Genomic DNA, 19,626 nt, shown 5'->3' with positions numbered 1-19,626 from the left:
AACATTTTTTTTTAATTTTAGACATGAATGGCAGATTCCATTCCAATTTTACAATGAGTACATGTCAGGAAGAGAAGGAGTCTGATATTTCATAGAATTCCTCCAGTGCATTAGGAGACCATTTGGCTCATCAGATCAGCACTGACTCTTCAGCAGAGCATCTTACTCAGGCTCTATTCCCATAGCCCCACTTATTTAGCCAGCTAATCCCCCTCACCTACATATCTGAAGACACTAAGGGGCAATTTAGCATGGCCAATCATCCTAACCTGCACATCTTTGAACAGTGGGAGAAAACCGGAGTACCCAGAGAAAACTCACACAGAAGTGGGAAAAACGTGCAAACCCCACAGTCACCAAAGCTGGAAATAAATACAGGTATGTGAACTGTGAGGTAGCAGGGCTAGCCACTGTGCCATGATGATCTCAAACTGATACAGATTACAGGCTTGCATTTTATAGACAATACTTCTTATAAGATTTGGCGTGCATCTACTTAACAAACTGATGGCAAAGCACGCAACTTTCATCATACTTTACTCACCTTACCTAGCCAATTGATAAAAGCACATGCATGGTCTTTAAGGCAGTTATGTGGAATTAGGTTTGGGAACACTTTAATGAATACAGTTACTCACCTGTAGGTGCACCTGCCATCACCGACAATGCAGCAACAGACTTGGTGCCAATATAGTGACTAGTCACAAGGAAGCGAGCTAGATCGACCACTGAATCAAATTTTCGGATTAATACTTTCTGGGCCCACTCACAAACCAGACTGCAAGCTGCAGATCTGACCTCTTCATCAATACTCTGTAGGTGGCCAGCAGAATGTGACCCTTCAGACTAGAAAGCAATATAACCAAATATTCAATTATAATTGTTGCTATAACTTAAAAAACACTTTAGAATTTTAGCTACCATTTGTCTTCAATTGAGCAAAATTAGCAATTCAACAGACAACATATTGTTACTAAATACCACAAGAGTTTAGAAATTGGCCCAGTTCAGCGACAGGAATTCAATTTGCATACTCAATTTTAAGTGAAATTAAGGCCATTTTTCAAATCAATAAAATGGGAGCAGCATCATAATCAATTGTAATGCAAACAAGTCTCATGTTCATTTCTGGGAAAAAAAACGCATTCCACTTAATACACGCACTTTGTATTTAATCCTGAGCCAATCATACCCCAACCCCAGCTACTTGGAAGGCAAATTACCAATACAGACTATGACAGTTACTTAATAAAGGCAAGGAATGTTGATGAACGTAAATAAGTATTCCACACTGCACAAAGTTTGAATTCATTAAAGTCTCCCATCAAATAGAGAAGACCCGCAACAAAAACAACATAATCAAACATTTCATAATTCTTTCCAAACACATTTGCAAACAAACAAGTTCAACCATTTGATTTTTTTTCTGCTTCAAATTTAAATAGGGGGTGGAGATGGAACAGGACAATTAAGGAGCGAGTGCACTGTAAACATTGTCTTCAAGATGATAATGGCTTAGAAGTTATTTTGGAGGACATGGGTTGACAGAAGAAGAGAAAGAGATAGCCCATCGCTAAAAATTATTCAGTAGCTTATTTTTGCATCACTTTTTTAAGAAATGTAAGATACTAATCAGCATTTATATTACAATGCGTAACATAGTCAGGGATTTTAAAATAACTATTTTCTTTTGATTATGTAATATTTCATACAAAACCAATATTGTAAAATTTAAATTACCATTCATTTTCCTGAACTAATAAGATCAAAGGGGGAATATATCAAACTAGATTGAGTTAAGATGACAGTCAAAATGATATATACGGACAAATTAAATATGGAGCTATTCCCTGGACCGTCAATTTATGGTTTAAAAATCTTTTGACACCAAAGCTTTAAAAATTCCAGAGTGGTGAAAGCTCAATTTAAGTTCAGGGTCTGGGTCTATTATTTGTAAAACAGCCTTGTGCATACTGCAGAACAAGTTCACCAACAGAATGGAAAAATCTCAGCAGCAGGAGAAAAAATGGCCACCACTAGTCATAAGTGACCAGCGTACAGTTTCACCTATATGCCAAGGTCAAGACTCCCAAATGAAGATGCCCAACCCATTTTGTAAGTAAGGGAGACCATCAAAAGGTTTCTCTCTTGGGAAAGTGGACACATTGCAGCTCACCTCACTGCAATGGGCTCATTGTCCATCATGCCTCATTGTGAGGCAAGTTTTATTAACAGCGGTCTTCTGTACCATGAAATAGGTTATAAACCATTGTCCCAGCTTTGCTAAACATTAGCAAGCCTTAGCTCCGGTTCTTCTATGACAAGAACATCTGAACTTCACAAGACTGAAACAGTTCTGGTGGTATTGCAACTATGATCAAACTAATTTCACTGAAAGACAGTTCCTGCACGAGCTGTGGATGGGATGAATTCATAATGGAAGCTCAATCTCAAAACTTGCTAACCAGGCCAAAAAGCCTCCCAGCATACTGTATTATTCTTTACCTTTGTGACGGTAACGTCATTCTGAGAAGTCCAATATACACTTTACAAATTGGCTCCACAAGAAATTAAACAATGGACTCTTCAGGATTGTGCTACAAATACTTTCTGTAGTCTTGAATCCCAGTGTGTAAGTGCTTGTCCTTGCAATTTATAGTGAGCAGTCTGTCCCTGAATGCCACCACTAAGCTAACTATAGTAATGTTAATTTGAACCTTTCCTTCAAAGTGAAGACTTTCAAGACTCTCAAACTCAAAAGTCTTGAATTCGTCCACATTCACCCTTACAGGTCTCCTATTCAGACCCAGCCAAGTCTCAGCACTACTACCTTTAGTATGTTACTGCATGAATCCCCAAAATACAAGCATTCCTTCTGCTAAATGGGAAATGTGTTTTTTAGTCGCTCTGGAATTCAGATTACTAGATGACGATTGAGGAAGACTCCATGGAAACTAAACAACCAATCTTTTCAAGCTGAATTTGCAGCAATTATATAATTCTAGGAAGTGGGTTATCTCAATGGGCAATAAAATTAACACATTGGAAGGACCTGCAAGTATGATGCAGATCTTGAAATCTGGGCAAGGCTAAATACTTCCCCTGAAACAGAAGCCTGATCAAAGATTTGAGTTAAACTGAATGCAAGGTAAGGGTAACTATTAAAATTGAAGGCAAGATACATGCAACTACCAGAACTGAAGTATCCATTATATCAGAAGAGGCATTTTGTTGAAAGATAAAATATACTGGAAAAAGAATAGGAATAGATTGCTCCATTATTTGAGAATATGAATTTCCATAGCATTAATGAAAGTTGGTTAGAAAAGTAGCCTGAACGCTGACAAATTGCTGAATGACGTGGAACATACAATGGTAGAATCAAATTTGAAAATACGAATGAGAACTTTAGAGGTAGTGTAGAAGAAGATGAGACTACATTTGAAAAGTGGAAGTTGGCAGTTGTCATGGCTATTGCTAAAAATGCAAGTTATGGAGGAGCGGGGGGCGCTGCAATAAGAATCCACAAAACCATGATAATCATGTATTACCCAACTAATTCACTAGATGGATGAAGGAATCCTACTGGCAAATTGTCAAAACAAATGGAGAATATTTATTGCAACTTCCATTCAATATTGGAGAAACTTTAGATCTCTATACAATTCCACCATTCTTTCCCAATACATTAATCAATATCATACAGTAGTTTATCTTCACATTTTAATGGTCGTGATTACAGAAAATTATTACCCCTTCTCCGGTCTTGTGAAAATCCAGACTTGGTAGCGATGGCATGTGAACAAAAGCTTTTTTCCTCAGACCACTATAGCAATATGTTTCAAGGCGTTAAGGTCAAATGGTATATTAAGCTTCATTTTAAATAAAGGTATGATGACTTCAGAGCGCAGACGCAGCAACAAAATCACAAAAAAATGAGCACTTAATCATAAAACTTTTCAAGTATACCATATATGAAAAGTTAAATGCAAAATGAGACAAAGTTGATAATAAAAGAATGAAAGTAAACAAATTGCATGTGTAAGCTTGTCAAAATAGGCAAATTATTTTCTTTAATAATGATTGCTGGGAGTGTATTGCAAGGCTATACCATAAACCAAAGTTCTCCAATCTCTTAAACCAAGAAAAAACAACACTTTACTGAATATCAAAGCTGTCAGAATTGCAACAGTGCATTAAACACTATGTTTTATTTTGTCTGAATGATATCCTATTTTTTTCCAGTGGCTTTCAGCTGCACGCAGAAGTAAATCAGTAACCAGTCCAGACCACTCTAAATTCACAAACTACTCTGGGTGTCAGTGGCAAGCATACCCAAAGTCAGGTATAAAAGCCTGAAGGAGGTTGGAACTTAACTGATGCTGAACCTGAATATATAAAAAGTGGTATTCCACTGACTTTGCATTAACTGCCTCCCTAATCTTTGTATAGAACTGCAAACTCATGAGCTGTTCATGCTACAGACTGATTAGCATTAAGAACTGATACTTCATCGAACTTGGCAGAAGACTCATCACACCTCAGTTTGGACTAGATTTGAGCCAGTTTAAAGGGCTCAGGAATGATGTGCTCACTGCACACAAACCCCGTTACGTGGCAACAAATGCAAATAGTCAGTGGTTATACCTCATTATATAGATGCAGAAGCTTGGTAATTGATGGCTGTAGTGTAATTAGAAACAGAAATAGATCAGCCAAATGAACATAGTTCATCTGTTCATAAATGCACCAGATGGAATTCCAACAGCACAGCGGTAGTGTAAAATTGGAGTTTACTCTTATCCTACATCAAGCATTTTATTTTGCGAGCATTTAATCATTTCTTTTCTCCTCATGCCTATCTTCTCACATGCTGGTCAAAAGTGACCTTCTTAAACCTTCTAGAGTTCCAAGACCAAAGGATCTGTTGCAAGATCTCAAATCTATCTCACACAGAGATGTGAACCAAAACCTAAATGACAATACAGCATCAAATTTATCAGCACCCTGAGAGAACTGGTAACAAAATTTGAGCAACAATACATATTCCAGGCTCTGACAGAGGGTCAGACTCAAAATGTTGCCTCTATTCTCTCTCCACAGATGCTGTCAGACCTGCTGAGATTTTCCAGCATTTTCTGTTTTTGCTTCAGATTTCAGAATCCACAGTATTTTGCTTGAATAACACGCATTCCTTCACTGTTACAATGTTGCATACCATTGCTCAAATTTATCTGCTTCATGAATAATGTTTTTTCGCAGTAAACAGCCCAGGTCAATTCCGAAGTCCGAGGTAGGTGTCACCTTCAATTGAAAAACTGGTGAACGTAATACTTTAAATCTATACAGTAGGCTGGAATAGAAACAGTGTCAAGAAGCAAAATAGTTTATAATTGATAAGTAATTAGTACAATAAAACAAATGCAAAACAGAAAACAACATTTTAATTCATGGGACTTGCTATTTTCAGCATAATCTTCAATTGCATAATCTGTCTTTAACAAACTGAAAAAATAGAAAGGGAAGTTGTTGTAATATTTTCCGAGACCAAGCAAGTTAGCCACAGAAGACGCTCTTTACAGAAGTTTTGCAGCTACATACGAGACTGTGGTGATCTATTCAAAAAAGGGTTTTCCTGTAAAAATATTGGTACATTGGCATGCCAAATGTAATGCCAATATTTATATTTCAGCATATAACTTTTTAGTTTTAGAAATTTAATCTTAAATACGGGTTCATTAGGAAAAAACATCTAGAGACTGGTACCAGCTCAAGGTAGATGAGCTGGCCTCTGAGCTACAGACACTGAGGGTCATCAGGGGGAGAGAGGGTGCCATTGTCAATGGGGTGCAAGTGACATCCACCCCCCCTGAACTGGCTAACTCTAAGGGTCAGAAACAAGAGGGGGGTGGGGAGCGGAGGAAGGGGGGTGGGGAGCAGAGGCCTCAGCCTCTCAATCTGCATAACAGGTTTGAGGTTCTTGCTTCCAGTGTGGACGAGGACGAGGGAGGTGAGGTCGGTGAGCAAACTGCACACAGTACAGTGATGCAGCAGGACATAGGCAAGGAGAAGGTGAAAAGGAACGTATTAGTAATTGGGGATAGTGGGGTTAAGGGTATTGACACTGTCCTTTGTCGCAATGACAAAGTGCACAGAAGGGTGTGTTGTCTGCCTGGTGCTCGGGTCCGGGATGTCGCATCTGGGCTGCAGAGGAACCTGGAGTGGGAGGGTGAGAATCCGGTTGTTGTGGTACATGTGGGTGCCAACGACGTAGGCAAAATGCAAACTGAGGATCTGGGGAGGGAGTATGAAAAGCTGGGAATGGAATTAAAAAGTAGAACCGACAAGGTGGTTATCTCTGGGCTACTGCCTGAACCGAGTGCAGACGGGCATAGGGTTGATAGGATTAAGGAAGTGAATGGGTGGCTCAGGGATTGGTATGGGAGGAATGGGTTTGAATTTGTGGGGCATTGGCATCAGTATTGGGGTAGGTGGGAACTGTTCGGGCGGGATGGGGTTGGTCTGAACCGTGCTGGGGCCAGAGTCCTGGCAAATCGTGTAAAGAGGACTGTAGACAGGGCTTTAAACTAATTTTGGGGGTGTGTGTGTGTGTGTGTGTGTGAGACATTACAAGGCCTAAAGTTAAGGAGAGGGTACAGGTAAGGGAAGAGGCCGAGGATGTCCCAATAATAAAGGGAGTAGGGGGCGTGAGTATGGTTGGTGGCGTTCCGGCAAATAGGGTCCAGGTGAAGGCTGGGATGAAGGCACTGCATCTGAATGCACAAAGCATTCGGAATAAAGTGGATGAGCTGGTGGCGCAGATCGGCACAAATGGATATGATCTGGTGGCCATTACAGAGACGTGGCTGCAAGGTGACAAGGACTGGGAGCTGAATGTCCAGGGGTATCAAGTGTTTCGGAAGGATAGGCGGGAGGAAAAAGGGGGGGGGGGGGTGTAGCTCTGCTGATTAAGGATAGCATCAGGGTGGTAGCAAGGGATGATATTGGAGCCAAAGAGCAGAAAGTGGAATCGTTGTGGGTAGAGATTAGGAACAGCAAAGGGAGGAAGACGCTGGTGGGTGTCGTCTGTAGGCCCCTGAATAATGATCTGGAGGTGGGGCGGGCTGTTAACGCGCAAATAAGTGCGGCGTGCAGGAATGGGACGGCCGTAATTATGGGGGATTTCAATCTACATATTGATTGGTCGACCCATGTTGGACGCGGTGGGCTCGACGAGGAGTTCTTGGAATGCTGCTGGGATAGTTTCCTTGAACAGTGTGTGTTGGAGCCGACGAGGGAGCGAGCTATCTTGGATCTGGTGTTATGTAATGAGGCGGGTAGAATTAGGGACCTTGCAGTGAAGGATCCTCTTGGGGACAGTGATCATTGTATGGTGGAGTTTCTGGTGCAGATGGAGGAGGAGAAAGTGGGTTCCCGGACACGCGTCCTTTGTTTGAACAGAGGGGGGTACGGTAAGATGAGAGAAGAATTGGCGAATGTGGACTGGGGGAGCGCGTTGGAAGGTAGGTCTGCTGAGGAGCAGTGGAGGATCTTTAAGGAGATCTTTCTTGGTGCTCAGCAGAAATTTATTCCGATGGTCAAAAAGGACCGTAGGAGGAGAGGTAATAAGCCGTGGATAACGAAGGAGGTGAAGGAAAGTGTTAAGTTAAAAGTGGAGGCGTTTAGAGTAGCTAAGAGTAGTGGGCGAGAAGAGGATTGGGAGAGGTTTAAATGTCAACAAAGATTGACAAAGAAGTTGATAAAGAAGGGTAGGAGGAACTATGAAGCTGGGCTAGCGCTTAATATAAAAAAGGATAGCAAGAGTTTTTATAAATATATAAAAAGGAAGAGGCTGGCTAGGGTGAACGTTGGACCCTTAGAGGATGAGAAGGGGGACTTAGTGGTAGGGGATGGGGAAATGGCTGAGGTCTTGAATAACCTTTTTGTTTCGGTCTTCACGGAGGAGGACGTGAATAATTTGCCGGGTGTTAGAGATGGAAAGGTGGTAGGACTGGAGGGTCTCAATGACATTATTGTTACTAGAGAGGTGGTGCTCGACAGACTGGAGGGGCTGATTGTGGACAAGTCCCCAGGACCGGATGGAATGCACCCGAGGGTTCTGAAAGAAATGGCGGAGGTGATAGTGGATGCCTTGGTGGTTATTTTCCAAACGTTGCTGGGTTCCGGGGAAGTGCCGGAAGATTGGAAAATGGCTAATGTTATGCCGTTGTTTAAGAAGGGTGCCAAGCAAAAGGCAGGGAATTATAGGCTGGTTAGTTTAACGTCTGTTGTAGGTAAAATGTTAGAATCCATCATCAGGGAGGAAATAGCAAGGCATCTTGAGGGGAATTGCTTGATAGAGCAGATGCAGCACGGTTTCGTTAAGGGGAAGTCGTGTCTGACAAATTTACTGGAGTTCTATGAGGATGTGTCTAGGGCGGTGGATAGAGGAGAGCCGGTGGATGTGGTCTTTCTTGATTTTCAGAAGGCGTTTGACAAGGTACCTCACAAGAGGTTACTGCAGAAGGTCAGAGGGCATGGAGTTGGGGGTAGGGTGTTAGCGTGGATAGAGGATTGGTTGTCAAATAGGAGGCAGAGAGTCGGGGTCAATGGGTGTTGTTCGGATTGGTGGTTGGTGACTAGTGAAGTGCCCCAGGGGTTGGTGCTGGGGGGGCCTCAGCCATTTACCATTTATATAGATGATCTGGAGGAGGGAACCGAGTGTATGGTGTCGAAATTTGCTGATGACACCATGATTGGTGGAATGGCAAATTGCGCGGAGGGTGTGGAGAGTCTACAGAAGGATCTAGATAGGCTGGGTGAATGGGCCAGGAACTGGCAAATGGAATTTAATGTTGGCAAGTGCGAGGTGGTCCACTTTGGTAGGAAGAATGGTAGGAAGGATTATTACTTACGTGGCGAAAAACTGCAGCAGGCGACGGTGCAGAGGGACCTCGGGGTCCTTGTGCATGAGTCGCAAAAACACAGCTTGCAGGTGCAGCAGGTGGTCAGGAAGGCAAATGGGATGCTGGCCTTCATAGCAAGGGGGATTGAATATAAAAGCTGCAGCTGTATAGGGCATTGGTGAGGCCGCAGCTGGAGTACTGTGTGCAGTTTTGGGCGCCGTACTTACGCAAGGATATTTTGGCCTAGGAGGGAGTGCAGAGGAGGTTCACTAGGCTGATGCCGGAGTTGAGGGGGTTGAGCTATGAGGAGAGGCTGAATAAATTAGGCTTGCACTCGTTAAGAGTTTAGAAGAATGAGGGGAGATCTCATTGAGACATATAAGATGATGAATGGGGTGGATAGAATAGAGGTGGAGAGACTCTTCCCGCTCAGAAAGGACAGTAGGACTAGGGGGCACAGCCTCAAGATAAAGGGGGGGGAGGTTTAGAACGGAGTTGAGGAGGAACTTCTTCACTCAAAGGGTAGTGAATCTCTGGAATTCTCTGCCCGTTGAAGTGGTGGAGGCTACCTCGCTAAATATTTTTAAGACACGGGTTGATGGGTTTTTGATAAGAGAGGGGATTAAGGATTATGGGGAGAGGGCGGGAATGTGGAACTGAGCCACGACAGATCAGCCATGATCTTACTGAATGGCGGGGCAGGCTTGAAGGGCTAGATGGCCTACTCCTGCTCCTATTTCTTATGTTCTTATAAATCACACAGGCTTCAAATATGTACATTTCAAAAAAAAAACTTGTATTTGCTAGGTAAAGTCAGAGCTAAAAAGGTGAACGTCATAAAATGGCAGGTTGTCTTATCTAAAATAACTGGAGACATGACATCTGCAGTTATTCAATGAAAGATATGTTATTTGCGTGGTTTCCCAGAATTAATATGATTCTCGGATTTCTAATTAATGAAAGCTTTGGAATTAAAAGGGTAGTTAATTTGCATTTCTACCTGGGAACAGGCTATGTGTGTCACACTGCCATGGAGATAGATAGTGCTTAGGGAAATCTTTGTTTTTGAATTCAACTCTGTGAATTCAGTTAGGGCACAGCCAGCAAGCAAGACTAGTTAATGTCTGGAAAAACAGATAAGACTCTATCAGCTTTGGGTCTTATGTAACTTGCAGCTTCTTGGAAATCAAGAGATAAAGCCAGACATACACCTAAAGTAAAGTAAGCGTTAGACCTGTAATCCCTGACACAGCCTCTGAGTGCAAGCTGGTACTCACTATAAGACAAGGTAGAAAGGGGGAAAAAAATTGGAAGATTTGTTTAGCTGGAAGGATAGAATCTACAATCATTCTCAATAAAAGGAAGTTAACCTTGTTGCAGTTGGAGATCTGGGAGTAATCAGCTTGTGTTTGCAACTTGAACAATAGCTGCCAGCTATTAGAAATCAAGGGTGTTTTCTGATGATTCTAACCCATTCTTTTTAAAAATACTCATTTACAGAATGTGGGTGTCATTGGCTAGGCTGCATTTATTGCCCTGCCCTAGAAGCTGGTGGTGAGCAGCTTCCTTGAACTGCTGCAGTCTAAGGTGTAGGTACACTCACAGTGCTGTTAAGGAAGGAGTGCCAGGGTTTTGAGCCAGGCTGTGCAGTAGTCATGAAGGACTGTGTTGGAGCTGTTGATTCCAGAGTCGGGAGGGCAGTAAAGAAATGGGAGGATCGCTTCGTCAAAGTTTAATGGGAGGACCATGAAATCACGTACCTTGGTGAATAGCTGGAACACTGAAGAGAAATCAGAGTGAATTCTGCAGAGTGGTGGTAAAGTCTTGAATTGGTTCAAAGAAAAGAAAATGGATCTTAAAAGGAAACTTTTGGAGGGGAGAAAGAGAAAGTAGAATTGAGTTCATACCATAAGTCTTTTTAAGCTCCAGTGTAAGTTAGTGATATCCTGTCAGTTAATTGCTGCTTTTTCAGATTATATCTTTAAACATGAGTCCCCTAAAAGGGATCGTAACAGTATGTGAGGGGGATAGGGGAAAATGCTCTTACTCAAGTCAAAATCAACAAGGTATTAGCCCAAAAATTTCAGAGCAACTTGAAAGGATATTTTGATTTGCCTCTTGTGCCTAGGCGTCGAGCTTTCATGTTTGGGAAGACATTCTTCATAATCTTCCCAAAATCAGCTGCACTTAAAGAGTTATAACCAAGATTGTCACAATAGCCTCTGAAAAACAAAATGTGAAATTCTATTTGGTCACACCACAACTTTAACCATGATCGACATCCTCTCGCATTAAATAACTCCATCCGACCATTCTACCGATACTCCTCAGTTATTAGCCATCAGGAGATGAGCCACAGTGCCAAGGTGTCTTCTTTCCCAATGTTTTTCCCTATAGGGAAGCTCTTCACCTTTCTTGATTGTTTATTGCAAGATGAGTTGTCATTTTGGCGACACAGTGCACAGAAATTCACATCTGTCAATCTAAAAGCTTAGCACATTGAAACACCACCAGACTGTCCATTAACTCTCAGTCTGACAGGCTAACTTTAAAACAAAAGTGGTACTCCTGTACTGAAGGACCAAGCAATTGTTTTTAATGATTGAATGATGCATTAATTTTGAATATAGTTCATTGTTGGTAATGAAAAAAATAGTGTGCACTGAACTGGCTACCAAATTTCAACCACTGACTTCAACTCCAATTGTACCAAGAAATGTTATTTTTCTATTTTTATTTGCTAGCATATCAGAGACAGGACAGTTGAATCTTTTCCATCAATTGTTGAGTCAGACACAACACAAAAATGTGAACAGTAAACAACATTAGCTTAAAAAGCAAACTCTGGCACTGTCACTCAATATAAAGGAAATCTTGCATCTCGATACTGGAAGCCTGAAGACAGGGAAAAATGCTCAATTATTAAGTGTCCTTGATTTCATGTTTCCTTAATTTTTGGTCCATTGAATTTTAGTGCAACACTCACCTACCTGTCTACCAATATCTAAGTAATAATTAGCTGCTGTAAAGTTATTTAAGGCTAAGGTTCGTCATTCTATTTCTGAATGTTTTATTTGTAGTTCTTAAAAATTATATATTGCACTTTTAAACAAGGGAATAATATTAAAGCACATTAATATCTGTCATTTTCAGTTTGCTGAGATTACTATGTATTTTGATTCAAGTTATTTCAGCAATGATTGCTCTTAAGATTACACTTAGCTGATTCCTGTTCGGATAGGAGCGAAAGAAGGGGCTAATGAATGCTGAAGGTATCATGTAGAAAATTCATTAAATTTGGCCAGATTCATACCAGCAAGTAAAAATACCAAATTCCCACCCCATTATAAGAGTCAGTGACTTGCCAGCCATTTTCCTTTCCTAAATGTGATCCAGGTTAGTTGTGGTCTAGCAACTTAAAACATTAAATTTAGACATACACTTGAAAATAGTTTCAAGCTTTTAATTCACCAATTTACAGAAAAAAAATAGAAAATCAAATACCAAATATGCATGTATAACTTGAATTTTGAGATGAATTCTTCAAGATAAAAATTTAAAGGATTGACACTTACGTGAATATTTGAGGAGCTGACATGCTTGCTTAATTTGGGCCCATGCAGCACCCTGCACATCAACTGACTGGTCCATCTTGTTGAGTCCACTAAGTGCTCAGTTGCCCCTGGTCTGTTGGCAAAATACAGATCGGTGTACCCTACCAAGGTCTGGTCTGTTGCAGTTGGTTAAGTTATGTGTTAAACTCCAAGTCCAGGTGCAGCCTGGAAAGATTGGCATCAATGTGTCTCCTTGGGGAGCTATGATTTGGACTGCTCCCAATTACAATCTAAGTGCAGTATCAAGTTCAAGCTGCTCGTTATGGACAAGCAGGTTGATTGCATCCTTCCTGGATAGCATCTCCTACCTGTCACCATTTCTCATGAGTGGGTTAAGACTTCTGGGTGAAGCATGGGAGAGGAGTGGCACAATTCATGAGCCTTAATCCCTGAGAAACAACAGTAAACTTTTAAATAAGGTCTATGAAAAATTGCAATTTTTTAAGCGAAGAATCATGTGTCTACTTTTACATGAGATTGCCTTTTACATAAGTATATGGACAGTATTTCACTCAATGCATACAAAATATACCCAATCACACAAACAAAGCTCATGGACTCAAGTATCCTGTATTTATCTGATAACAGAGAGGACCAATATGTAAAAGAAATGCATATTTAATTGGTTCCCATTTTCCACCATTCATCTGAAACAGACTGAATCATTTCATCAAATTAGCTAAAATTGGAGATTCCACAACACAAATTATGATTTGGTATGAATTGTAAACCAACCAATGAACAATTGAGGAATTTATATATTGAAATCAGTCCAACATCCAAGTCTAACAATACTCCAAGAAAGAATCAATGTTCAGTGAAACTTTCCTGAAGCAGCAACTGTGCATAATTCTTATCAACTAAATTCTTTCCCAAGGTTTCTTTTCTAGGCTTAAAGGTTTTTGTGCCAATGCGCATCAGGAATAGACTTACTAGCCGAAAACAACTCAGATGCACCAAATTGTGACTGGTGAACCCAGGCAATCACAGTAAAAAGTCTGGCAACACCAGGTTTAAGTCCAACCGATTTATTTGATCAAATCAGACTTTTTACTGTGTTTACCCCAGTCCAACACCGGCACATCCACATCAGAACCCAGGCAATAACAGAGGTCCAGATAAAACAGCAGTCTGCAGAATTATGATCCTAATATCTTTATGCCTTTTGAGTGTGTCCAGATCAACGGGCCAAAATGCAACACCCTCAATCATCATTGTCTGATCAAACTGGTAGAAAATGTAGGATTTTTGAGTTGCCTTTCATTGAAGTATCTTTTGTTGCAAATATGCCTAAAAATATCTATGGATGGCATTACTTCAAAAAAAACTATTGCAAAATCAACAATAGATTTGGAAGGTAGAAACCTCTGAAGCAAATAAAAGTCAAAAACAATTTTCTATTCAGGATATTATGAAGGTAAAAAACCTGGAATTGATATAAGTGAACAAATGGTTCACACACAATCCCATGCACAGTAATCTCTCGCTCTTGTCCGAACAGACCAATAAAAACTTGCTGTGTTTTTGTGGAAAATAAAAACTACAGGTCAAGCTCTTCAACTCACTTTGCAACCTTCTGTGAGGCAAACATTTTTTAATGCTATTTAAGTGAACATCCTAATGAGGCTGCAGAATTCAAGACGCCTGTATGCTAAACTATCATACTAGCTCAAAGAACACAACAGGAACGTTGTGATAAACATCAATTTACAGTATTGCATTTTAGTATTCCACTTACTGCGTAAATGAAAAGGTATGCTGGAACCACAATGCAATGAAACTGATTTTACCATGTCTAAATCCAATGTGATTAAGATCAAAGATTTTTAAGACAATGTGATACTGAAGCAATTTTAAATGATGTAGAGTACACACATTTGATTACCTAGCATAAGTATTGTTTCCTCATTCTTTATTATTCAACCTCCTCATGCAAAAATGATTTGACAATATCTAAGGGGGGAAATCGTACTCTCTGTCCCTAGGCAGTCACATTTATTAGATCATCAATCAAGTATGGGCCCTATCCTGAAGCATCCTTAGTTCTTGGATTGGAAAGAACAAACTTGCATTGATGTAGCATTTCTCAAGTGTTGGAAGATATGCTAAGAACATAACAGCCAATGAAGTCTTTCAAAGTGTTGCCATTGCTATTTTGCAAGCTAAATACAACAGTTAGTTTGCAGACAAAAACTTACCAATACCAGTCGGTGATTAACAAATTAATCTGCGTGCAGTGATGTTAAATGATGGATGAATATTTGTTACAACCATTATTCCCTCAACCAGGATGACAAATATGGTAAGAAATCATCAGAAGCTATTCAAACAATGCAACACAAATTCATAGGAACATAGAAAATAGCAGCATGAATAGGCCATTCAGCCCTTTGACCCTGCTCCACCAAACATTACGATCACAGCTATCATCCAACAGAGTTACCTATTCTCACTTTTCCCTCATATTCTTTGATCCCTTAATCCCTAAAAGCTAGATCTAATTCCTTCCTGAAAATATATAAAATTCCATCCACCTGCACCAGAAAGAGGAGAAATCTACAGAACACAATTGTGACAATTTTCAATATGACACTACCAGAACATCTCAAAGTTCTCTGGTGATTCCCAAATTGCCAGGAAATAGTAGTTGAATTCTCTTAGTTTAGTATACTGATGAATTCATCTGAGCTCTTGTCCTTTCATTGGAAGAAATGTGACATGACAAATAAAATTTAACTTCTACAGTTCATAGATTTATTGATACTTACAAAACAGAACGGATCCAGTCAACAAAGATCTGACTACACTAATCCCATTTTCCAGTGCTTTGTCCGTAGCCCGGGCAGGTTACAGTAGGGCAAGTGAATAACTGACTACTTTTGAACATTATGACAGTTTTTAACTCAACCACCCTTTCAGGCAGCAAGCTCCATTCTCCCACCACCCTTTTGGTAAAAATGGTCTCTACCAAAAGTAAAATTCAATGAAATTTTCATCAAAATTAAGGATATGTTGTTACAATTCAACCATGTGCCAAGCAAGATCTTGCATATCATTAAAAGTGCACATCATTAATCCTTCCCACTGAAATCAGAAGCAACAAGATGAAGAGCTTCAAGTACAATATGGGGACCATAGGCTCATGATTCTGACATTTTTTTCTCAAAAGTAAATTACAATCCAAAACAGAAATTAACTAAACAAATGAGTAGCTTGACATCAAAAGAGAAAACGCTCGAAAATCTCAGCAGCTCTGATGGTATCTGTAAGGAGAGAAAAGAGCTGATGTTTCGAATCCAGATGACCCTTTGTCAAAGCAGGAGGAGAGAAAAGAGTTGACATTGAGAGTCCAGATGGCCCTTTGTCAAATGAGATTTTCCAGCATTTTGTTTTTTGGTTTCAGATTCCAGCATCCGCAGTAATTTGCTTTTATTGAATAGCTTGACATCCCAGCCTCCTGACGTAACTGGACACATGTGGGTGATCCAGAATAAAATATTCTAACAATGACAAGGAAAACATGTTTGTATTTACCACAAAAAATCTTAACAAGCGTAGTGAAAATTTACAGACAATCAACCATGACGTACGTTGCAGACATGAAAAAGGTTCATTCCAGTAGATTGCTGTCATCAGTGGAGAGAACCATTTGGGTTTAAAACTACAAATTTATTTGCTAAAAACGTTTCCATTGCAAAAGTCGCCTATAAAAAGGATGCCAGGACACCCTGAGACAGTAAACAAAGTTCTTACGGAAAGCATACAGTGCATGTTCTTTACCCAGGAAAAGGTGATAATAAAATTATCTCATGAAATTTTCAATACTTGGACATAAAATTGTCATATATTACTGATGTTACTTGTTCAATTATCCCAAAGGACACAACATACTCTCAACAATTTTCACAGGAAAAAAACCTAAAAACTATAACGGTGTTGCGTGGGCAGATAGCAATCTTTCAACAATTGCCACTTACTTCAGAAACAATTACATTTTATAAATATACTAAGCATTCTAATATTCAACTCAGCTTCAGAATTATTTCATTTATTTAACAAAGACATCAGTTTAAAGTTTTTTTTTATTAGTGTCATAAGTAGGCTTACATTAACACTGCAATGAAGTTACTGTGAAAATCCCCTAGTTCCCACACTGCAATGCCTGTTCAGGTACACGGAAGGAGAATTTCGCAAGGCCAATGCACCTAACCAGCGCATCTTTTGGACAGTGGGAGGAAACCCACATAGACACAGAGAGAACATGCAGACTCTGCACAGACAGTGACCCAAGCCAGGAATCAAACCCAGGTCCCTGGCACTGTGAGCCGCAATGCTAACCACTGTGTCGCCGTGTCAGGTGAAATGTGTTTACATGCATTAGCATTATAATTGTTCTAACAGAATCAAAATTCAATTCATAAAATTTGTGTACTTGTTTTGCTCATTCTACACTGGAATGAAAAAGTTTTCTAAACTCCTTATACCTTTAAGTACATGCTCCATCATCAGACGATTCAAAATCCTGAAATATGTTGCAGTTTTTAAAAAAATGCAGAAATATTGCTCCATATCAAGCCAAGTGCGATACTTTGAAAATTTTAAGGTATCGCACTTATGATGTCAGATTGTTTGATGTTACCACATAGCCATTTTTATTTAAATAATAATGGTGAGATAAACGGACGAGACTATTTGTCAAAGGGCTGCAGAAGGGGGAAAAAAATTAGAGGTAGCTGCTGTTATGGTTCAGACCAGTGATATCATATCTTGTAGTATTATAGAAACAGTCGAAAGGAGAAAACCCAAAAACTACCTCAATGAGAACAAAACCTCCAAATTAATTTGAAATTATATTTAAGTTTAATGACAATTATAACTATTAAAACTGTAAAACACATACAGATAGCAAACAATGTTTACTATTACTGTAAAACAATTCGCCAATGCATTATATAAAACCCTGCTTAAAGTCTGCTTGTGAATATATATATTTCAGATGAAAAACAATATAATGTACGGTTATTCAGATCTCCTATTGCAAGACTTACTTGTATTCATCGTAGACTTCTTGCTTGGGCAGTGAAGTATCTGGGTGGTCCTCCAAATGATTTCGGATCCAGTTAAAAGCATGCATTTGCTGGGTACGACTGGATGACAAAGAACTTGGACTACTGCAAAAAATGAAGAAATATCCATTTGGTGAAAGTCAAGCAAACTGTGCTGTATTTGTTCCTCAACTTTAAACAAATATTTACTAAGAAGATATAAATGCGAAAGCATCCTTCTTTGCTTCCATGACAAATGAATGGAAGTCACTAGCAAATTGTTTTGGCCATTTCCATCATATAGTTGCAATCATATCCTTGAAAAGTTTCTGAAAAATCGCTAATTCTTTTTATAAACTTACTCTTTGGTTCCCTCTCTTCAGCTGTGAATAAATCAGGAATTTAGTCATGGAAATACTGAGCTATAAGTTAGAGGTTGGGTATTCCATAGTCAGTAACTCATCCCCCAACTCCCTGAAGCCTATCTCCTCCTAAAAAGATCAAGTCAGGAAGTGTGGTGAAATATTCTCCAATTGTCTGGATGAGTATGGCACCAACAACACTCAGGAAGATCAATATCATCCAGAATAAAGTCGTCCACTTGATTGGCAACCCATCCACCACTGACACATAATGGCAGCAGTGTATATGATATACAAATCACACTGCAGTGCTTACCAAGCTTCCTTTGACTATACTTTGCAAATCTACAGCTTCTGCCACCTAGAATGGCATAGGTAGGTTGACAGATGCAAACAGCATCACCTGCAAGTTCATCCAAATCTATTACTACATCCCTTAATACATCAACTTTCTCAAAGGTGACTTGAAAACTCTGAATTATTTAACAACTGTAGGAAACATCAATACTGTGACCCAATATACATATGCGAAGGAACTTAACTAAGTATGAAATAATTAAGAACACAGCCCAAAACAGGGCTCTGTAACACAGCCAATGTTATGTGAATTCAGCACTGCTTTAGAGTTCACAATAGAAATTCGTAACTCTTGAGTTGATAAGTTAACAAACTGCATTTGGATCATGGCACAAAATAAAATGTTGCTCATTTGTCACTCTTATGTTTCTAAAACATTAGAGCTGCATCAATGTAGCATGTGTATATTAAAATCAATTTATGGAACAATTTAGAATAATATGCATATTGATTTTTTTTCCATTTGTGTCACAAGTAAGCTCACATTAATGAGAAACCTCCCAGTCACCATACCCTGGCACCTTTTCAGGTAGGAGAATTTAGCATGGCCAATGCACCTAACCAACACACTTTCTGGACTGCAAGAGGGAACTGGAGCACCCAGGGGAAACCCGTGCAGACACGGGAAGAATGTGCAGACTCCGCACAGACAGTGACCCAAGACAGGAATCGAACCCAGGTCCCTAGTGCTGTGAGGCAGCAGTACTAACCACTGTGCCATGGTTATGAGTGAGCTTCCTGTCTTATATACACACAAACAAATCACAGTTGTGGTTTACATGGTTTAACGTCTACTTTAGGCAATCTGCTCAGAGGCCAAAATGAGCCATCTGCCACCTTTCCACTATTTTAATCTCTCAGCCTTTCTGATTCCTCTTCATCGTTCTGGCTTTTCATTAGCATTGAACTTAGGTCCATTAATCTTAGTCTCTTCACATAAGCCATTAATATAGACCGTAAATAATTGTGTCCCTACTACTGATTCTTGCGGCACTAGTTATTGCCTGTCAACCTGAAAATGCCATGTTCATCCCTATTCTCCATCCGTTATCCAATCCTCCATCCATGCTAGTATATTATCCACAATTTATCAGCCTTTGTGTGGCACCTTGTTTTAAAAATTGAAGAATACAGTTCAGTCTGACTAGTTACATACTCTCAAAAAACTAATAAATTTGTCAAATAACTAATAAATTTGTCAAATAATATTTCCACTCTGTAAAACCATGTTGATTTTGTCTGATGACACTAAGATTTTCTAACTGTATGGTCAAGCCTTCCTTAATAATAAATTTCACCATTTTCCTGAAACTCACGTCAGGCTAACTGGCCTGCAGTGCTC

At 39.7% G+C, this 19,626-nt stretch overlaps 1 protein-coding gene across 1 annotated transcript in view; it reads right to left on the bottom strand.

Moving 5' to 3' along the window:
• The window catches only part of LOC145359684 (DNA-binding protein RFX7-like), a 74,700-nt gene that overhangs the window by 16,882 nt on the left and 38,192 nt on the right, over positions 1-19,626 (bottom strand). The window contains exons 4-7 of the mRNA XM_080214431.1: positions 17,569-17,691; positions 11,012-11,128; positions 3,754-3,838; positions 639-846 (exon numbers count right to left, since the gene is read on the bottom strand). Coding sequence (XP_080070557.1) covers positions 639-846; positions 3,754-3,838; positions 11,012-11,128; positions 17,569-17,691 — 533 coding nt within the window. The remainder of the gene's footprint in view (positions 1-638; positions 847-3,753; positions 3,839-11,011; positions 11,129-17,568; positions 17,692-19,626) is intronic.

Source organism: Carcharhinus amblyrhynchos, chromosome 28, assembly GCF_965287045.1.
Source record: "Carcharhinus amblyrhynchos chromosome 28, sCarAmb.v2.hapA, whole genome shotgun sequence".
Lineage (NCBI taxonomy): Eukaryota > Metazoa > Chordata > Chondrichthyes > Carcharhiniformes > Carcharhinidae > Carcharhinus > Carcharhinus amblyrhynchos.
Note: the sequence above shows the minus strand (reverse complement) of the source record. Positions and strands in the feature narration are given on the sequence as shown.